Raw genomic sequence first — 23,309 nt, forward strand, 5'->3', positions numbered from 1 at the left:
TCATCGTGAATATCTTTAATAAAAATAGTTGGTTTAACTTATTCATTATGAATAATAAATATAAATGATGATGAATATTTTTTTGAATTATAAATAATAATTTATGAAATAATTTCATTTCATATGTCCCTCCAATAAACCACGGATGCCTTTACGAGAATGCTTCAAAAATTTATGATCATGTATTTAAAAAAAAAATCACATGTGAATGACTGATTCTTATATATAAATAAGTATGAAAGAATGTTCACAAAAGTCAGGATGGCCGAGTGGTCTAAGGCGCCAGACTCAAGTTCTGGTCTTCGTAAGAGGGCGTGGGTTCAAATCCCACTTCTGACAATTTTTAAGTGATTTTTTTATTGAGATTTTTACTTTTTAGTACTTCATCTTTAAGTTGTTGTCACTTTCCACCCTTTAACATGTTAATTACAAAAAACAAACTCATTTATCATCCTGAAACCTCTGTATACTTGAACAAATACTTATTTTCTCTTGAATGCATGAGGACAAAATCTTTTTATTTAGGGAAAATTACATCAAAATAGAACTAACTTTCACTTTATTTCTATTTTGGTGAACCAACTTTTAAAATCTTCATTTAAGGGTTTCTATCAAACTTTTTGTTTATTTAAGGGTCTGGTTGACATGTGGAACAGGTAACAGATAATTTAATATGACTTGGAAGAAAATTATTTAAACAAACATTATGTGGAAATTATTTTGACAAATCATCATTGAAATTTGAACAAATCAAAATGAAGTCCGCTTCATGTCTCCTACCTCGGTCGCAATTTTGCCCCTCCCTCTTCCTTCAATCGCCGTCGTCCCATAGCCTCCTGCCGCTGTAGCTTTCTGCCCTCTCCGACAGCCACTGCCCCTCCCTCTTCCTAATTGTCGCCGTTCCATAGCCTCCTGCCGCTGTAGCTTTTTGCCCTCTCCGGCAGGCTGTCCTCTCCGCATTTGATATTTAATATTTATTGCATCAATTAATTTTTTTATTTAAAAAACGAGATTTGGAAAGAAAAATAGATTTTATTGCATTAATTTAAAAAAAAACGAATTTTAGTTAATTTTATATAATTATTTTGCAATTTTAAAATATGACGTGGATTTAAAATAAAAAATTAATATGACGTGAAATATCTTAGTTGACAAAAGATCTGGATTATGTCAGCATTAATAGGTCAACTAGACCCTTCAATAAACAAAAAGTTCGATAAAGACTCCTGAATGAAGATTTTAAAAGTTGGTTTCCTAAAATAGAAATAAGGTGAAAGTTGGTTCCATTTTGATGCAATTTTCCTTTTTTTATTTAAACTCGAGACTTTCTTGAATAAATTTCAGTCCCATGGCTAATACCATTTCTTCTTTGGTCGTAAATATTTCTCCAAGGGTAATATGTGTGGTGCTATTATAATTGAGCGGTTTGTTGTGTGTGATCGTGGGTTCTGGTGTTGGAAGTATATGAGGCATATCATGAAAACCATTGATCACCGAAAATGATCGACTGGAATGATGTATTTCTTCATTTTCTTTCTTTTACTCCCCTCCTTCACATTCTTCTTCTTTTTCATCACCATCTTCAGAATCTGAATCATCGATCTCAGGTATACCCAATTCAAAAACATCAGCAGCTTCTTCAGTTTCTTCGGTATTAGGAATCAAGTCGTTTTTATAACCATAAGTTGGTTCCTTTTGGGACACAAACTGAGGAACATACAGAAACTCCTCTTGAGGTGGAAACTGCTGTTGATAAAAAAAATGGAGCTTTTATTCTGATTTATGAGAGACAAACTGTTGATGACTCTGATAAATAGGTAGAAACTATTGTTGATAAAAAAAAATGTAGGTTGGTTATGAGGGACAAATTGTCGTCGACTCATATAAATAGACTGAGCCTCATTGGTAGGAGGGGGGGGGGGGGTTGAAACTTCCTCCGGCATTTCTTACTCTACCTGATCAAAACCACCACTGGCAGAAGTTTCGACCGACAAATAAAGTGTAGCCAGTTTTCTTGAATTGACAACAGAATCCAAAACCTGGTAACATCATCGTCATCGTCTAACTCGAAAACACACCCATGATACTTGTACGATAACCTAAACACACCTTTTAAGTCAATTCTTGTGCAACACATCTAACCAACCTGTTATGTGTAATGTTAGAACTTCCTCCGATATTTGCAAAGAACGAATGTAAATATAACGAGACAACACTTCCAAATATACAGAGAATCTCAGTAATTTTTCAAGGTCTTATCAAAAAACCGAACACGCCACAAAGGCTAATACCGTAACTCAATGTTGAATTATTATATTGGTGTTGTCAACTCATACTTAAAAAGATACTGAAAAGAAAAAAACAGGTATATTATAATAGCAAAATTCCTAATAGAATTCAAAAAACTCTTATGTGTAAGATTTGTGCATAAAGTATTTATATACTTTTAATTATGTGGCAGTTCACATTAGGGGTGTTCATGGGTTGGGTTGATCGGGTTGAAGGTATTTGAACAACCCAACCTAATGCTTGCGGTTAGAAAAATCTTAACTCAACCCAACCCAAACCAAAGTGCAACCCAACCCAACCCGTACGGGTTGATCAGGTTAGTCGGGTTGATACTTTGGTACATTAAAATATTCTTCTAACCTTGAATATGTTATTTCTCTACTCATAATTTCTTTTTCATCATCAACCATTTAATACAACTTATCCATATTTTTACGTTATCATATTCAGTTAATTTTCTCAATTTACATATATATGTTCACAGTTACTGAACATATATACAAATGAGTTATATAGAGATGTAAATAGATTGAAAATATGTGTATATGAACAACATACATGATAGTGTAATTGCCTAATGTATATATTAATAGAAATTCAACAATCATATTGAATCCAAGAAATAAAAGAATATCGGGTTCGTCGGGTTGGGTTGGGTTCAAATAATAGTAACCCAATATCAACCCAATACCTACGGTTTAACAATTTTACAACTCGATTATACATCGAGTTGCTTCGGATTGGGCTATTTCATGTTGGATTGGGTTGGGTTGATCGAGTTGATCGGGTTGGTCGGGTTTTTGAGCACCCCTAGTTCACATAGTATGTTAAAGCTGACTTGACACCCAGTGACAAATTTATACAGAAAGATTTTGTTTTCAATTTTTTTTATTGAAATCAAATCTTACACATAATATCTAAGGTTTCTACGTAAACTGATTGTTTATTTGAAACAACTTATATTTTTTTTATAAAAGCACTTATCAACTTATTATAAGTCAAAAAAATTTAATTTTTTCAAAAACTTTTTATTATTGGTTTGACACCGATATAAATTATTTATTCAAAGACTCAAAAATACTTATTATTGATGTTACACCATATTATAAGCAATCTCAAAAACCACAAGCGAAACAACTCGGATCGGCTATTTGAAAAGATCAGTTTAATGGTTGGGCTCTACCTATGCTTCTGTTACTGCAAACCCACAACGCATCTGCCCCAAATTCTAGGGCTTATAACCAGCCACTGATCTCTTCATTTACTCCTCTGCAACCTACAAATTCCATTTTTTCCGATCAAACCATACTTCTTCGATGGCGCCATCGCTTGGCCCTTACTCCGGTACCAGCACTCTCGCTTTGGTATAACTCTGCACTACCTTGGTTTCATCTATTTACTCCGGAAATGTATATGTATGTGCTTGTTTGAGTGGATTTGGTGCAAAATGGTTGATTTTATTGCTTACCTCAATGTTTATTTTATGTGATATGCAAGTATATGTTACAATTTGGTTGATTATTATAAGTTTACGGTTTCATTTATCGTTCAATCTTCAGTTTATGTGATTATGTTTGCTTGTATTTTTTTTTTCTGATTTGGAATTATTGTTTGGAGTTCTTAACATTTGAAACATTGAAATTGACGTTTATGGGAAAGGGTTTTGGATGCTGATGGAAATATAAATCCACATTGTAGTTGGGTATTTTTTGTCTGAAATCGAAAGCCAATATTTCTAACAGGTTGTTCTTTTTTACATTGTTGTAAGAACGATTGTTTGAAGGCAATAAAAAGCAATTGGTTTTGCAATTAAAACCAAGTACTATAGTAATTGCTCATTTTTCTGAAATTTTGTTTATCCCTGATATAGATGCTTTTGTGTTTTTGTCTTTCTATGTAGTGGGATTAATCTGGGTTTTGATATTACAGGTGGCTCGTGTGTCAGCCTTCTCTGCTGGACTACTTTACGGAAGTATCAAGCTCAAATACCTTAAGGTACTACAACCTTGCTTATCAATTAGTTTGATGTTTCGATATTATAATAGAACTGATTGTATCAATACTAGATCTTTCTGGTTGGGCTCTTATTCTGAAGTAATGTTCAAAAATCTGATTTGAGTTCATAACTAAGAGTTCATTGTTATTTGGATTTCTTTTCATTTCTAGTATTTGCATGCTTACCATCATAAGATTTTGTTGTGTTCTTTTTTGTTGGGTTGTATAGAAAATTAGGTGTTTTAGAACTTGATTCTGGGTGATAACATCCTATGTTCGTTTTGGACCTCGATTAGAGACACTTGATCGTCGACCATGAAAGATAATCTTAATTTGTGGACTGTTATCTCCATGAATGATACTCGATGCTACTTTATTGGTATCACTCTTTGAATGGAGTCCTTGGATTCAAAAAATTGTAAGTTATAATTTTTTGAGTTCATAATAAGTGGTTTTGATCTTATTTTGGGTCACAAATGCATCATTGAAAGACCAAAAAAGATTACATCAAACATCTTACCTATCTTATAAACTATGTCATGCTCACAAATAGAAAGCAAAGTTGCTGGATGATTTCTTGATGATGTCATTTGCTTTCATATATCATTTGATAGTTTCCTTTGCTGTACTGCCTGGATTTCCTCCATTACATATATACATTATATCAACCAAGCATGTCTCAAGGAGTTCAACTGTTCAAGTTAGGTGTTTATTTAGGCCTAATTGTTAACATTTTCGGTTTATGGGTCTCACTTATATGGTTTGAAAGGAATGAACTATGAAGCATGATTCTGGGTACCATTTAGTGTTTTTTATGCAAAAGAATATAAATTGAATTGCTATAATCTTTGATAATGTTGAAAAAGAATTTACAAGAATTGAACAGTTGTTACAAGATCCATTGCTGACTAGCAACACTAACAACACTATCACTCTGCATAAATGTGATACAAATTGGCTGTAATTTCTCGTAAATTCTCCGTGAGTAGAAATGAAAAATGGGACCCACAAAATGTGAGATTCGAAAATTGTAGAAAACAAATGGAACCTTGTAATTTTATGAACTTCAATCAGAAACATGTGAAGTTGCAGATTTCCAGGAAAGTTGAGCATCACGCGATAGCGTTTTTAGCTAAGATATTGCGAAATAGAAGTTTCAATTCTATTTTTATCTAATGAGAGTTAGAAATTCAAATCTGATTTTTATGGTATGAAAGGAACATCGTTTTGGAGACAGGCCCTGTTGATTTGTTTGGAATTGACCATCTTGAAGGAAAATTTGGGAGTATTCACAGAGAATTTGGGAAGAAGATTATTAGTTTTTTGTAGATTAATGGTTATGAACAAGAAGTAGCATTATATACAAACATAAATAACTAAAGCACTTGCATGAATAACTTTGCTGAACTTGAAAATAATATGCAAAATAAAAAGCAAATGGGGAAATATAAATATTGTCATCTACTAATTATATCTGAGGTAATTCTAACAATGTCCGCTCTCCAATTTATGGCTCCAATCTCACTTCTCCTTTATTTGAGTAAATTAGATTCACGATCCAATCTTCATATCTACTCACATTATATAAATATAAGATGAAACAGTTTCTTTTATTAGTGTTCTCTTTTCTTGAATTTGCTTCTCTTGTGGGTTGTGATGTGACAATGTTGAAAATGATGTTACCGAACAAGAAATCGAAACATGGGATAACATAAAAACCTTTGTTCAATGGTTTCTAATTCATAAAACTTCATATAATGCAAAGTAGCAACCATATTGTTGATAAATCGTTTGAAAAAAAAAAATTATATTTAGCATATAGTAGAACATGCTAATATCGACTACTTGTAGTCTCTTAAGTCAATTCTCAAATAGGTTATAAAAGAGTCATTTTATATATCATTTGTTAAAAACTAGAAAAAAGCCAGAGCGTGCATGTGCAGTAGATGCAACAACAAAAGATGACTTACCAATTCCCTGTGTAAACATCTATGACAAAATCATATATAGAGCAAGAATATTAAGTTTTCAAGTATTATTATAAAGTTTTTCAAATAAAACCCAGACAAAGTATTAATTGTTAGATATGATTAATTTATTTTTTATTATATTTAAGATAGATATATGTTGGTATGAAATTAATACAAAAAGGGAAACGAGTTTTATTATCTATTGGACAAAAAGATAAAAAAGGGAATACGAAGCAAAGTAGTAAAGCAAAAACGGGGACAAAAACTGAACAAAAACAGTGACAGCCTAGTGGTAAATTTGTGCATGACTGTGCCTGAGGATCCGAGTTCAAGGCTCGCTGCTGCACATCTCTTTTATTATTTCATAGTAGTAGCAGTAGCATGTCTAGGCCAATCCCTTAGCAGTGTAGTCTAGGATGTGGCACAATCCGTGAGTTGATGCCCTTTGGGCCGCCTGTGATGTCTTGGGCCATGGCCGGGGATGCCCACCCCTAGGGCCGGTCCTGCCCACATGTAAAAATATGATCTTGGCATATAACACTAATCTCATGCATATAATCATTTTTTACTGCTGGTTAGAGTCCTACATTGGCAAGACTTGGACCATTTCTTCTTAATATATATTGGATCCGCCCTTATGTTTACAAGGGACTTTTTGGAGAGTAATCTAATGGGATTCCACAGATTCTCACATGGTATTAGAGTCAAGGTCCACCACTGACTCACACTCCAGGAAAATCTGTGTTCATGTAGCCTCCTTTGGAGGGGGCGTGCTGGCAGGGGGATCTAACTTCCTGGTAGGGGTCAAAGGCCCCCAACAAAACCCACCAAAAATTTCCGAAAAGACGTATAAACTTTTTTTAGTAAATTTTCCTATTGACCCCCGAACAAGAAGAAGGCAAGGGTACCAATCTGTTGTCCTGATCCTATTTTCTTAGTAAAATTTCCTATTGTTTGTTCCTCTAGCCATCTGGTTCACTATGAACCAGTCAAAATTTGTTTTAATATGTAACGTGTTCATTTGCTTTAAGTTTAAACTTTATAGAAAAATATATAAACAGTATTATAATGTGTTAGCTTAACCAAAATAGCAAAAGATCAACTGAAAACGAAAATAAGTTATCTTTATTCAGTTAACCAAACCGTTTAAGCCGAAAAACGAAAACCCGAAACCGTTTTGGTTCAGATGAATTATTCAGTTTTGAAATTTTTTCGACTCCTCTAATTGTGCCCCCAACCATATAAGTTTCTGGATCCACCATTGCGTGTTGGAGTCCCACATTTGATAGACTTTGACCATTTCTTTTTAATATGTATTAGAACCTTAACTTCTTAACTTCCTGGTAGGGGTCTAATGGAGTTCCACATATTCTCACATGATATCATAGTCAAGATCCACCACCCTAGGGGACGGACACTCTAGGACAATCCGTGCCCATGTAGCCTCTTTTGGAGTCCCATATTTGCTAGACCTAAAAGACCACTTTTCTAACCACAAGGGTGGTGCCTGATTGGTTTGAGCTTGGCTCCAAAGGTCAAAAGTACCTGAAGGTCCAGGTTCAAATTCAAGGAGGAATAAAAATCCTCTTGTGGCCATAGAGGTTCAAATGCAGTAACTCCGGGCTATCTGCAAAGCAGGTGGTCGCCCTGGGCTTAGTCGGCTCGCATAGCGAGTTGGATATCCAGGTTAATCAAAAAAAAAAGACCACTTTTCTCTAGTATATGTTGGAACCTCCCTTCTCCTCAAAGTCTTTTTTGAAAGTAATTTAATGGGGTTCCATACGTTCTTTACAGTGGGTATGTTTGGTTTAGTTTCATTATCTTTAAGAAACAAGATTCACTGAAGCTGGAAAATAACTATTTACATTATTTTAAAATCGAAAACAATATCATTATCTCATGTCTCCCAGTAATTATGTATGCTGATAATTATCAGTATATCTTTGAAAAAGAGATGCAACAAATTATAACAGTGGTTAGGCTGATGGTTGTCATCTTGATCCATTTATGGGCTAACTTGTGATGAAAATTCTGTATTTTTTCTGGATTTGACTTTTTATAATTTTTGAGATGGAAATTCTTTTGCAACCATCATTGTTATGCATGTCCATCCTTTTATTTCTGATTGAATGCTTCATCTGGGAATGCATTTGGGATTTAAAAGTAACAAAGTTTGTTGTGGATGGCAAACTCGATCTTCAATCTTCGTTGTTTGATGCTCGTTGTGGTTTGGGTTTTTCAGGCGAAGGTGAAGTCGCAAAGAAAAGCTGAAGCCAAGGCACACCACTAGAAGTAAGTAGTGAAATATCTGAAATAATCCTCGAGTAAATCTTGCTCGGATCTTCAATATTGTTAGAGATGTCTTAACATGATTTTGGTGTTCTCCGATTCGACCATAGCAACTGGTTAATTACAGTTTTGGAAAGTGGGATTCTGCTACAGAATAATAGTCGTAGCTCAATTGGTCAGTTCTTGACTTTGCTTCTAATTGGTCATCAGTTTGAGTCTCTTCAAGGCCACTCATAACTTCAAGGCCCCATAAGATTACTCGATATTCATGTTAACTGGTCCGGATGCCTACGATTGCCCAAAAAACAACTTATTGTTTGACATTGTGCAGGCTGCGTATGTGATTTATGATTTTATATAGCAAAGGGAACAGTCTATTGTTACAATTCTTCGGTGCTATCGATCTTTATTGTGATCGCATTTCGTTTTCTAAGAAGTTTGGTCGGGTTAAACACGTACTTTTATCGAACTAAACCAACCAATACATGTACTAGTCGTACCCACATACAAAATAGTGGACCCAGTCAAAACTTTTAAAAAAATCCAGATTTAGAGGTTGTTTGTTTACCTCTTAATAGTTTCATTAAGAGGCAACTTCTGAATCATTAAGTGGTGAATCTTGTTTGGCAAAAAAAAAGTCGGCCTCTTAATGGTTCTAAAACTCTTTGAATGATTTTGTATCCTGGATCTCCCTTAACCATTAAGAGCCCTAATTTCATTGTATACACTTACCAAACAATTATATTTTATTTTGCACTATGTAATAAGAGCCTCTTAATCATTCTGACCACTTAATCATTGTGTATCAAACTATTCAATAAATGATTTTTTATCCTCAACAAATGATTTTTGTTCCATGCTTAAAAACCCATTCAATTTTTACAAAAAACACCCAAAACATTTGAACTTTTTTCAACAAAACCAAAACAAATACATTTATCGTGTATTGTTATGTTAAATCCATTTCTATATTAGACCAGGGACGGACCTGCTTTGGTGGTTCCGGTGGCACGTGTCACCGTATTATTCCTCCATTGAAGGGTAAAAATTTTTAGGCTCGTGAAAGGTGCAACCGTGTCATTGTATGTATTCTGAAACTACAGTGAGAACAGTTTTATTTGGTAGGTTGGTTTGCAAGGCTTTTATTTCACCCTAGACCTAAATTCGAATCGTGTTAGTGCCATTATCTTAGTCAAATGGTGCCATCGATTGAAAAAAAAAATTCGTATATTTGTTTCTTATAGTCAAACGGTGCCACTTTTTAATTTTTTTCCCTATAGTTTTTTCTAATAGTCAAATGATGCCACCGTTTGAAAAAAATTATGGGTCCGTCCCTGTATTAGACATCTAAATATCTAGTTGTTTTGTATTGTTTTGTTAAATCTTTCTCAGTATCTTGTTATTTTAGGTTTAATTGTTTATCGTATATTAATTGTTTTATATGCTCAAAGTTTCAAACCCGGTTATGTTGGAGTAAAATATATAAAATTATGGTATTATTTATTATTTCATTTAACTGAAAAAGTAGAAGAAAAAAAATGAAATTGAACCTTTTAACCTGAAAACTGAATAACCTGATACCATTTTGTTCCGTTTCTTGGAAAATTTTCGACACTTGAAAGTCGAAAATGAGGTTTGTGAATTGTTATGGCTTTTCTTCCAAGGAGCTATAGATCAAATGGAGTTGTAGATGCGTAAAACATATTCAACGTTTAGGGTTCAATCGGAGATGAGAGACAGTGGAAGGTTCGATCAGAGACACATCGCTATGAAAACTGAGAACTCCTTGGACTCCATTGGTTGGGATCTGAGCCTTGTACACCGTAATAAGGAGTTTTTGAAGAAGTTAAACCCTTCTGACTTATAATAAGTTGATAAGTGTTTTTGTAGAAAATCACAAGTTGTTTCAAATAAGCAATCCCGAACACCCCCTAAAAATAAGTTACATGTTTGGACCTTATCTTTTCGTGTTTATATTGGACAATGACACGGTCCAAAACAAAAAAGTAACGGTTTGGGACATGTGGTTTGTATTTATGCCCCTTCGTAAGTCTTTCCCTTTGGCGTAGAGGTGGATAAAAATTGGTCCCTGACCAGGCCCAAGTCGCTCTCGGTCCCAAAATAGTGATTCTGTAAGGTCCTAATCCAGACCCAAATACAAAGGTCCGATTAAGGTGTATGATGCGGTCATGAAAACCGGTCTTGGTCCCGGGCTAGGTCCAACCCGATCCTATGTAAAAATAAATTAAAATTCAATTTTTTACGTAATTCTTTTTAAGTCTTTTTTAAAGAATACGAAAGTGTTATTCTAATACATTTGAAAATATATAATTGGATCAATTAAATATATTTTTTTTGCGAGAATTGTGAACATTTGTGAGTTGGTATCTTCCCTCATACTATATGATTTATATAGAGAATAGAGGGTAAATAAAATTAAATACATTTAAAGAATACGTTTTTATTATGATTTTGTAACTGGTTTTTAATCAAATACGTTTAGGAAGTTAGAAAAACATTTAAAAAATATTTTTTTTTGGAAAAATGGGGCCGGTCCCGGGCCAACCTTGTTTTTGACGAAAACCGTAACTGGTCCTTAAAAGGCAGTCCCAATCCGGTTCAATCGGTCCCAGGCCAAACCTTGTTTTTTGACGAAAATCGTAACTGGTCCTTAAACGCCAGTCCCAATCCTGTTCAATCGGTACTGCGCCGGACCGGGCCCAAGTCAGTTCCGGTATCGGTCCTGAAGAGGGCCGGACCCATTTGACCATTTCTACTCTAGCATTAGTTAAATCCATTTTGCTAAATCAGGGGCATTGGGGTTCTTTTACGTTTTTATATTATTTCTATTAATAAATTTAAAAAAATAAAAGTAGTTTTATATATATGTAGGGAAGGGTTCAAACGAGAACCCCTGTAATTTATGAAAATGCGAGAACAACCTATTAACCTCATATTGTTATAAAAATAAAAATTAATTTAAATTAAAAATGAAACTAAAAACAATTCAAAAAAATTTGAAAAGCAAAAGGGTAATATTGGAATTCAAAGCGATAAATTTTTAAAAACACTATCACCCTAAACCCGATAATCTGGGATAATATAATGAGCTATTATGGTTGTCGCTAAGGATTCCGCTCGGCTAGGATTAACTTAAGAAATCGACTATACGATTTGATGTGATATGAGTGTGATAATCAACCTCATCAAGAATTACACTAACATACAATTTCAAATTGGGATGTTTATCACATATGATAAACATCAAAATTCTCAATTGCAAAACTATTATAACGTTAAATTCAAATCAACATGTATCAATAACTATAAATCGACAAAAAATGTTGACATTCACAATTTCATGTACCTTTTATCACGTGTGATAATAAAAACCCGTATTATTATAGTCCTGATGATAACACAACTGATTTAGAAAAAAGCTACGAACTATTATTATTATCACATTATTATCGAACCTTCATCATCATCAACAGAAATATCTTCAAACTATTTCAAATTGGGATGTTTATCACAAGTGATATAACATATTATATATATATATATATATATATATATATATAACATATATATATAGAAAATTTTGATACGTTATAACATATAAAATACAGAGACGAAACACGTAGTTTACTCAATATATTATTATCGTCACATATTTTCTTAAAAAAAGAAAGAAGTAAACTCCACTTTTGATCCTATGGTTTCTTTGAAAAGTTGAAAATCATTTGTGTGCTTCAATAAGTATCGAAATAGTTCTTGTTTCAATGCAGAAAGACAATCGAGCCTCTATTAAAGGTGGCAGTAATGTCTAAACGAATGTCGTAGCCTGATCACCTACTAAGAGTGTATCTGATACCAAATAAACGATCACAAGCAACCAAGAAAACATTCTGCAGAACACATCAAAGACCCATACACCAGGATCAAGATGCGATTCACGAGGTAAGAGATAACACAAAGGTAGGAATACAGTGCACTAGTCACATGTTGGATGTTGCTCACACTCGCACACGTAGGACCTCTATGCGACTTTGGATGCTGCTCCAAGTCGTGTAGGAGGTCGCGACTTTTTCTTGTCTTGCATGGGAATTGGGCACTAACCCACATCGGGGTTAAGGTCGCAGGATCAAGTATGGACCCGATAAATTAGTTTTTGACTCATTTTAAGTTTAAAAGGTCAATATATTCAATGGAAAATGACTCGAGAGATCTCCTCTCACCAAATTCAAATTAGATACAGGTGATTTGGCTTACATTTTTATTTCGTTATCATTCGGGTAAGCTTTTGTTGTAACATATCTACACATTTATAGAATTTCACACACACACACACACACACACACACATATATATATATATATATATATATATGACAACAATGGGTTCTTTTTTGTTCCAATCAAAGCTTGTGTTTTTGTTTTGAAAATAGGTTTTGATTTTGGATTTGGGTTTGCTTTTAGAATTAGGGTATGATTTTAAATTTGCGTTTTATTTTGGAATTAGGGTTTGATTTTAGATTTGCGTTTTATTTTAAACAATCACATGAACCAAAAGTGTAATTTACTCAATATGATAATAATACATATCTTAAATACTTTTAAATGAAAACAAATGATAATCACTACAGCAAAATCGGGTTTGTAGGACACTCTTAAATTATAAGTGTCCCAATAGATCTCTTTATAGGACTTGGTTATAGGGCCAAAAAAATAAAGTGTCCTATCTAAAGATGTTGTAATAAGTTTATATGACGTTTTTTGACGTCATAATAAATTTTTTAGGACACTTTTAATATAAAGTGTCTCATTATCAACTTTACATGACACTATTTAAAAAACTGTCCTATAAAAACAAGTGTCCTATAAAAATTGAATTTATAGGACAATTTCTCAAAGTGTCCTATAAAGTTGCTAATGCGACATTTTGTATTAAAAATGTCCTCAAGAACTTGTTAAGACGTTCAAAAGCGTCATATAAACTTATTTCAACACCTTTAGATATGACATTTTATATTTTCGTCCTATAAATTAAGTCCTATGAAACGGTCTGGAACATTTAAAGATTGTGGGCGTCCTATAAACCCAATTTTGTTGTAGTGAATATATTTTACTTGCACTCCAACTTTAAAAATAAATTGAGATATTAAAAATTAAGTAAAAATTGCACCAAAATGGAACCAACTTTCACCTGATACCTATTTTGGGGAACCAACTTTCAAAATCGTCATTTTGGGGAACCAACTTTCACTTGATTTTTATTTTGGGGAACCAACTTTCAAAATCGTCATTTTGGGGAACCAACTTTCACTTGATTTTTATTTTGGGGAACCAACTTTCACCTGATTCCTATTTTGGGGAACCAACTTTCAAAATCGTCATTTTGGGGAACCAACTTGGACTTGATTCCTATTTTGAGAAACCAACTTTCAAAATCGTCATTTTGGGGAACCAACTTGSAYCTGATTCCTATTTTGGGAAACCAACTTGCAAAATAATTATAGAAAAATAACTAAAATTCATTTTTTTTCAAAAATTAATGCAATAAAATCTATTTTTCATTTCAAATCTCGTTTTTTTAAATTCAGATATCAAATTGAAGATTTTTCGAAAAAAATCCAAATTACCACGATAAAAATTGTTTTTTACTAATGCAATAAAAAAATCAATTTAATAGAAAAAATTAATTGATGCAATAAAAAATAAATATTAAATATCACATTCAAGATTTTTATATCTAACCAATCTGTGTCAATATTAAAGTTTAAATCAAATTTGGCAAATCCAACCAAAAGTTTGATAGAGACCCTTAAATTATCTGTTACATGTTCAACAGATCAATCAGACCCTTAAATAAACAAAAAGTTCGATAGAGACCCCTAAATGACGATTTTAAAAGTTGGTTCCCCAAAATAGGAATCAAGTGAAAGTTGGTTCCATTTTGGTGTAATTTTCCCATTTTTCTATAATTATTTTGCAAGTTGGTTCCCCAAAATAGGAATTAGGTGCAAGTTGGTTCCCCAAAATGACAATTTTGAAAGTTGGTTCTCCAAAATAGGAATCATGTGAAAGTTGGTTCCCCAAAATGACGATTTTGAAAGTTCGTTCCCCAAAATAGGAATCATGTGAAAGTTGGTTCCATTTTGGTATAATTTTCCCTTAAATTAACACATTATTATTATTATATTCTTGAATTCAATCATTGAATTTTTAAAATTGTTACTGTGATCATCCTAACTTTAAAAAACCGTGATAAAAATTCTTCACAACTTTTAGAACCGTTACAAAAATATTCCATTTTTCGAAGTTACTATAAAAAACCAGTCAACTTCATCAAGGTGTTACATGTTTTCTTTTTCTTTTTAAATTTATTTGAATTAATCGGTTTTAAAAAGTATTGTAAATTTATTAATAAATTTTAAAACAACATCAAAATTAAAAATAAAATAAAAACATAATATTATTTATTGCAATTTATATATTTATAAAATTTTAGGATTAATACCTAACATTAACTTGATGATTTTAAAATGTAAAAGGAAAAAAAATAATATTTCTATCAATGGATTATTTGTTTGGTGGAGAATCCAAATATATTGCATAAACTTCAAAACTAGAATTAGGTTACATGATGCATGATGGGTCCATGCTCAATACTCTTTTCCCGTGTGTGTGTGTATATATATATATATATATATATATATATATACATACAATGTATATATATGTGTGTACGCATGCGTGCACGTGCACTTAATCAAATGAGAACTGTTTTGTTTGTCTAAACGTGAAATCCAATATCAACCACAAATCAAAGGTTAAATTATAGAATTAATAATTTTGGTAATTTTAATTTCAAATATTAATTAAAGACTTTTTAGGGATTTTATAAATAGCCCCTCTCATCTCTCCTCTTTCCTCTCTCCGACGAATCTTATTCGGCGAACCTTGTTCCAATGAACCTTATGTGAACACAAGATATACACTGTGATATCTACAAATGATATTCACTGTAATACTCAGATATACATACAAGATGCACAATGTGATACATTTTGTAAAACATTGAAAATAACGAAAATGCACAATATGATACATTTCATAAAACAAAGAAAATACATTGTGATACACGTGAAACATTGTGAACGTTATCATCATGATACACTTTGATTCATAAACGTCTTTAAAATATGATGTATATTAGGTAATTGATATACTAGGTAACTAATTTTAATTAAATATTTCTTTAAAAAAATTTGATTAAATATTTTGATTAGTTGTCAAAAATAAAATTACTATATTACCCTTTCAGCTTATTTAAGAAATATCCTTAAATATCTCAAACGAGTGGTTCACATTGAATCTCACGTTTATCATAAATTAATCAGTTCTCTCTTGATGGATATATATATATATATATATATATATATGTATATATAGGAGCCTAATCAAATGAGAACTGATTAGTTTGTGGTAACTGTGAGGTCCAATTTCAATCACAAATCAACGGATAAATTAGGAAAATAATAATTATGGTAGTTTAAGTTAAAACTATAATTATATGACATATTAGGTATTTTTTAAAAACTCCTCTCTCCTCTCTCATCTCTCCGACCTCCAATCTCCGGCCTCCGGTGAAATCGGTATCACAGTATATCACAATGGATATCACATTGTGTATTACAATGGGTATCACATTGTGTATCTTTGTTTTTAAGGTTTGAGTTGGTATCACAGTATATCATAATGGGTATTACATTGTGTATCTTTGTGATTACTTGGTACATGTCGGATTAATGTTCACCGGAGGCCGGAGATTGGAGGTCGGATAGATGAGAGAGGAGAGAGAATTTTTTTTTAAAAATACCTAAAAAGCCCTCTAATTATAATTTTAACTCAAACTACCATAATTATTAATTCCTTAATTTATCCGTTGATTTATGGTTGAGATTGAATCTCACAGTTACCATAAACTAATCAGTTCTCCCTTGAATGAGCCCATATATATATATATTAATTATGCTTTTCTTGGGGGCATGCAACATATAACTTCAAAACAATAATTAGGTTACATGATGTATGATGGGTCCATGCTCAATACTCTTTTCCTTTTTATATCAACTTCTTCCACTAAAATATAATATACAATTTTAATTGCTAAAGGTATAACTTGCTCTTCTAGAAACTCTTTTTTCAGACATTTTGATATCATATAAGCTCAATCTTATTGTAATGAATCATACAATAATCTTAAAAGGACTTACCGATGACTTATTAGAAATAAGCAAACCTGAATTCTTACCCGTTCTCCCTACGATATAAGTCCGGTGACACCAAGTGGCGGATTCGATTCATTTAATAGAATTGAATCCAGAACCCTTAATTGATTTTATTGATTGATAAATGACCTCGTAATTATTGTCTTAATGAAATTTTTTATTGGAAAAGGTTAAGCAGAGAATTAGGTCACGAGGTCCCACGTAATCTTAACGGGCAAAGACAGTTTGTTTGTTTCTTAAATGTACTATTTGTTTATGTCTTAGTGGATACTAAAGCCTTGGAATATAATGTTATTAGTGCACTTTTAATACCCTTTTTGCCCTTTGAAATGCACTTTTTATCTTCTCTAAACACATGTCATTTAGTATTTTCTTTTTTAATCACAATTTGGTGTTTGGTTGTAAATTAATCATCATTTTATAATGCCAAAAAATATTGTAATTTGAAGGATTTTTTAATAATTGAATCATGAACGTATAATTTCACTTGTTAGAGCATCTGTAACAGATATGTTAAAATAGAGATAAAAGGTCTTTTAATATTTTTGTTGCTTCAACAACTATGCTATCTTTTATGCTAAAATAGAGAATAAATGAGAGAGATTGTGAAAATCTCTAAATTTAGATAAATCTCTAAGGCTGTGTTTGGTACATGGGACGTGACAGGATAGGACGAGACAAAACTCATTGTCCCATGTTTGGCGCTGCATGAAACAAAACAAGAACTCATTGTCTCACATTTAGCGTGACATGGGACATGGACAAAGTGGGACAAAAATGAGATATAAACTAAAATATTACTAATATACTATAGTTTGATATATAACTTTAATATGATATTTGTTTTAATGGTCATCACTGCTAGTTTTGGCCACTGCCACCACCGACAGCCACCTCCACCTCCACCTCCTCTTCCATTGCTACAACATCCTCCACCGCCTCCACAACCACCGTCCACCATCGTCCATCGCCACCTCTACCATAGTCGACCACCGACCACGACTGTCTATTGCCACCACTACTACCACCGCTTGCTACTTCCAACTCCTTCTCTACTACAACAACCTCCTTCACCACCTCCACCGTCGACCACCGACTACCACCATCCATTGCCACCTTTACAACCACTATGGGCCACCAACCACCACCACCCATTACCACCAACATTACCACCGTTGGCCACATCCAACTCCTCCTATACCGCAACAACCTCCTCCATGACCTCCACAATCATCGTCAACCACCGACCACCACTGTCCATTGCCACCTCTACAACCACCATCGGCCACCGATCACCACCATCCATTGCCACCACCACTACCATCGTTGGCCACCTCCAACTCCTCCTCAACTGTAACAACCTCATCCACGACCTCCACAACCACCGTCCATTACCACCTCACCTCTACCATAACCACCACCACTATCTTTACTATATCAGCCACAACTACCAGCTCTATCGTTGTCAACCACCACCATTACCACAATCCATTATCTTCTCATCTTCTATGACCACCGTCATCCACCAACCACCGTTGTCTCTACCTTCATAACCACCGTCGGCCACCGACCACCACCGCCCATCACCATTACTACTGTCGGCCACCACCGTCTCCTCCATAACCAAAACCACCTTCACCACCGCTACTACTACCATCAAATTATATCAAATTTTTCATTCAAATTTGGTACCATTATATATATATGTATTTATTTATATGAAAATTGTGTACAAATATTTATAATTTCTTCAATAATTTACTTTACTTGTGTTAATTATAACTATTATATAATATTTAAAATCATCAAATAACTTTTAGGGTAACTTGTCTAGCTCTGTATCGTCTAGTCCCGTCCAGTTCTGTCATGTCCAGTCATGTCCAATCACGTCTGTGTACCAAACGCTACCTAAAACTCTCTAGAAGAGAGAGAAAATAATATTTTAATAATATACAACCAATTAAAGTCATTGAAGTACAATGTGTACAAGAGAAAAGTAATATTTTATTAAATGTATTGAATATTCTATTAATATAATTAATGCTATAATTGCAAAAATATGGTAACTGTTGGAGTTGGATGTAAATTTTTCTAGAGATTTTATCTTTTCATACTCTATTATAGAAAAATTATAGCATAACTGTTAAAGATGCTTTTAAAGTGTTTGCTTCTATAACTGATATTGATTTATGTTGAGTTTGCTTGATAAAATATTAGATGGCGTTTGGTTCGCAGAATGTTTTTGGATGAAATAGAATCTGTTAAAGGAATTTGACTTTGAAGGAATTATAATGATATGTTGTCCGGTTTGACCACCTGTTTTGGTTGGTAGACATTGAAATGGAATATGTTAAGAAATTAGAATTTGTATGTGTGGTTCACGGAATGTAGCTTTGGAATTGAAATGAAATATTGGTAAATGAACAAAATGCTCTTTTTTGAAAATTATAATTTTTTTAAAACTAATTTAATAAAATAATTATTTAATATGTAAAAAATATAAAATATACAACGCAAATATAACCATAAGCCACACGATGTTACTAAATCGACGATGGTCGGCGTTGGTTTAGATCGGTGGTGGTTGTTGGTCCCAAACGGATCTACAAAAGTTTAAAGGTAATAGTTTGTAGAAGGGGGTATGAATACAAACACACAATAGTCTTCACTTTTTAAAATTCTTTATTGATAAAGAATATCAATACATAATTTACAGACTGTTTGTGGAATAAGATAAGATACATAACTTATCTAAAACAATCTAAGGAACATACAAGATATAAAAAGCGAGAAAGAAAAGACATGTTTAAAGAAGAAGCAATAACTTCGCTAGAGGAAGAGCTTAGTTGGTGTTTTCCACTTGAAGTAAATATAACTTCGCAAGGTTAAGAAGACTATGCTTGTGAGGGTGTCTCTTCTTGGGTATTTTTGAGATCTTTAAGACTCTAAGAAGGAGGGATTTCTCAGTTATCTATATCCATTGCATTAAATGCAAGTCAGACAGTACAAGGCACGTGGCAAGCTTCTAGAGGTGAGTTTGTCCTTTGTCTTCAGATATACAGGCTTTTGGCCATATATGAACAGTGGTCTTTCACAAAGTAGGTAAGCACGTTTGAAGACAATAAGGTGACTCCAAACGAGTGCTTTAGTTTGAGAGGTATGGCTTTGTTCTTTATGTGTAGGAGGATAAGACAAAAACTAATCTTTATCAACAAGATTCATTTGATCATTGACACTGGAATAACTCTAAGGTTTCTTCAGTGTATGTTGAATCTTGAGTAGACTTCACACATTTGTAGACAGACTTGTTATCACTAAAATCGCATCAAATCATGAACTTCTTGTCTTTATCTTCATCTTTATCTTCGATATCACTAAAGGTTCTTGTGGTGTGAGTTTTGTTTTCTTAAAGAATACTTATCTCTTAAGAGTTACAATACTTGTTCAGCAATCACTGAACAGACTCAGTGATGATCGCTAACTGAACAAAGAGAACTAAGTACTTTTTGTTAGATAAAAGAATCATCATCAAATCACTGAGAAAGAGAGAATCAACAATGGTCCACGGTGGTTCAGATCGATGGTGGTCGCAGTGATTCAGATGGCGGTGGTCGGCAGTGGTTCAAATTGGCGATGGTGGAGGTGGTTGTTCAAATCATTGCTGGTCGGCGGTGTCCGACAATGAGTTAGATTGGTGGTAGTCGTCGATGCTTGACAGTGGTTCAGATCGGTGGTGGTATGTGGTGGTTCAGGTGGCGGTGATCGGATGTGGTTCTGATTGACGGTAGTTTATATCGGCGGTGGTTCATATTCGGGGTGGATCAGATTGGTTGTTGTTTAGATTGGTGATAGTCGATGGTGGTTCAGATCGATGGTAGTCTGTGGTGGTTCATATGGCGATGGTCGACAGTGGTTCAAATCGGTGGTGGTCCATGGTGGTTCAGATGGCGGTGATCGACGGCGGTTCAGATCGAAGGTGGATGAGATCTGCGGTGGTTCAGATCCGGGGTGGATCAGATTGGTGGTTGTTTAGATCGGTGATGGTTGGCGATGGTTCAGATCAGTAGTGGTCTGTGGTGGTTCAGATCGATGGTCGTCTGTGGTGGTTTAGATGGTGATGGTGATGGTCGACAGTGGTTCAGATCGGTGGTGGTCCATGGTGGTTCAGATGGCGGTGATCGACGATGGATCAGATCGGCAGTGGTCCAGATTGATGTTGGTTGGCGGTGGTTCAAATGGCGATGGTCAGCGGTGATTCAGATCGACGGTGGTTGGAGGTGGTTGACGATGGTCATATTGAGTTTTATGAGATTAGGGTATATTGGGTTAAGAGCATATTTGGTATCATGAAGATAGAGAATTGCATTTCATCAAAATATAATGTAGTTGCTAAGAAATGTTAAATTTTCTTTATTTGTAAAATTTGTAGGATTTGCAAGATTCCTTTCTTAAAGAAGTATGAACCAAACGAGGGAGTAAAATTTGGTCGATGGAATTCAATATTCAAATTCCATCAGATTCCTTCAAAATTTGTGAATCAAACGTCCACTTAGAGTTTTTGTAAAATATAAAAAGTATGACATTTGGTTTTACCTATAATTAAAAAATAACATTTCCAAAATTATTAGATAAATACTTAAAAATATTGTTAAGCAATTAAAGATAATATTGTCATGAAATCTTGCTTGATGGTATCCAAGAAATATCATGTATATATATATATATATATATACACACACATATAGACTTGGGATCATGTGAAACCAAAAGATTTTCGTGAGACCCGTGAGAGCCGTAAGTTCAATTCTCAACCCTTGGATTAGATCTACATCTGAACATTATAATCACAAAATTGTCACTGTGCAACTTTAGACCATTAAATCATTAGCGTATAAAGTTGATCAATGAACATAAATTGGTCTTATGGGTCTCACGTGAACCCAACCCCCTCCCCTCCCCTACACACACACACACACACACACACACACACACACATATATATAGGGAGATGTTTATATGAGAATAATACATATTTTATAAAGTAAAAACATAATTCTGGGTCAATCATTTATTTGAATAATTGCATAAATAAAACTTTCTAAAAAATCGTTCAAAAGAGCATATGCATCATTTAATGTATACGGATTATATATGGAAATTTATTTATTTCTATAAAGATTATTTAATACATTTAATTAATGTATTTATTCATGATTTTCTATAACTTTGGTGATTTAGAGATGATTAATTTTTTTTACAAGATTTAACATAAGTGTAATTTAGTTTTTTATTTAAAATATTTATTTTTACTAAAATAGTTTATTTAAGATTCTTTTACAATTTTCATCAAAAATCATATGCAATATCAATAATTATTTGATGTTTTTTCCTAAAAAGAATCACTAATTTTCGTCATGTATCATATGTGATATTAATCATAGTAGAAAAAAATATAAGTTATCGACAATATTACATGTGATATGTGTAAATTACGAATTACGTTTGAAGGTACATGTGATTTTATACATTTTAAATGTGTGTTGCTACACATCACATGTGATTCTGTTTTCATTGTATATTTTTAGTGTTTAATTTGAATCATTGTTTTTCAAGTTTTAAATCACATATAATTAGGAAAACATTTTGATAAAAAGTTAATTAATTATGAATCACATGTAATTTTGACGAAAATTATATATTTTTAAAAATTAATTTAAATAAAAAATGAATTCTTTAATTGAAAATTATATAACCTTCTTTTGTTAACTGAACAACTAATATTAACTTTGTTACTTGAAACATTTTTGTCTTTTTTATATATTGATATCACATTTCTTAAATATCTCATTTATTTATGTATTAAATTCCTTAATTATCATATTCCTAAAATATACGGTTTTTTCACTTAATTATCACATTCATTAAATATTAGAGAATATTACTTACAGTTCCTTCATTTTTTGGTTTCATTTATGAACTTTGGTAAAAAAAAATTAGAATAACCAAAGTTAATAGACGAAACAAAAATCATTGTTTCATCTATGAACTTTAAATAAAAATTATTGTTTTTTACCTGTGAATTTTAAACAAAAATCATTGTTTCACTAATGAACCTTGTGGTTTCACCTACGAACTCTGTTAAACATTCTTGATTATTTTATTCATTTTTTGGTTTAACTTATCAACTGTAATAAAAAAAATGGAATCAAAATTCACACACAAAATTCAATCCGGAAGCCTTGTAAACAAAGCTGCCAAATCCAGACAACCCTATTTAGAGGATGTACAAAACGATTCACCCCCTAATTTTTTTTACATCATATGAGCCGATTTCATTACCCTCTTCATCTGCTAGCAGCTCCTCAATTGAAATCGGATCTCAAGGACTTGGCTCGTTAACTGATATTTATAAATACGCCAAGAATGTGACCCTTAACCCTGAAGAACTAATGATGATTGATGTGGATCAACCA

General features: G+C 33.0%; 1 protein-coding gene and 1 non-coding gene across 2 annotated transcripts; both read left to right on the forward strand.

Annotated features, from left to right (window-relative positions):
- Nucleotides 1-255: 255 nt before the first annotated feature.
- On the forward strand, nucleotides 256-339 carry TRNAL-CAA. The gene has a single exon. It is a non-coding gene; the product is annotated as a tRNA-Leu (tRNA).
- Nucleotides 340-3,424: 3,085 nt separating this feature from the next.
- LOC112523172 lies at nucleotides 3,425-8,927 on the forward strand. The gene is made up of 3 exons (XM_025132658.1): nucleotides 3,425-3,653; nucleotides 4,219-4,284; nucleotides 8,497-8,927. Exons 1-3 carry the CDS (start codon nucleotides 3,606-3,608, stop codon nucleotides 8,542-8,544), a joined length of 162 nt encoding a protein of 53 aa, XP_024988426.1. The 5' UTR covers nucleotides 3,425-3,605; the 3' UTR covers nucleotides 8,545-8,927.
- Nucleotides 8,928-23,309: the final 14,382 nt, after the last annotated feature.

The sequence above is a fragment of the Cynara cardunculus genome (genome assembly GCF_001531365.2).
Source record: "Cynara cardunculus var. scolymus isolate 2C chromosome LG 12, CcrdV1, whole genome shotgun sequence".
Taxonomy (NCBI): domain Eukaryota; kingdom Viridiplantae; phylum Streptophyta; class Magnoliopsida; order Asterales; family Asteraceae; genus Cynara; species Cynara cardunculus.

Excerpts from the sequence above, each read along its gene's own strand:
- LOC112523172 (XM_025132658.1), top strand. The coding sequence starts at position 3,606 with ATGGCGCCATCGCTTGGCCCTTACTCCGGTACCAGCACTCTCGCTTTG. Across the intron at positions 3,654-4,218 it reads GTACCAGCACTCTCGCTTTG|GTGGCTCGTGTGTCAGCCTT; the intron begins GTATAACTCTGC and ends TTGATATTACAG. Across the intron at positions 4,285-8,496 it reads TCAAGCTCAAATACCTTAAG|GCGAAGGTGAAGTCGCAAAG; the intron begins GTACTACAACCT and ends TGGGTTTTTCAG.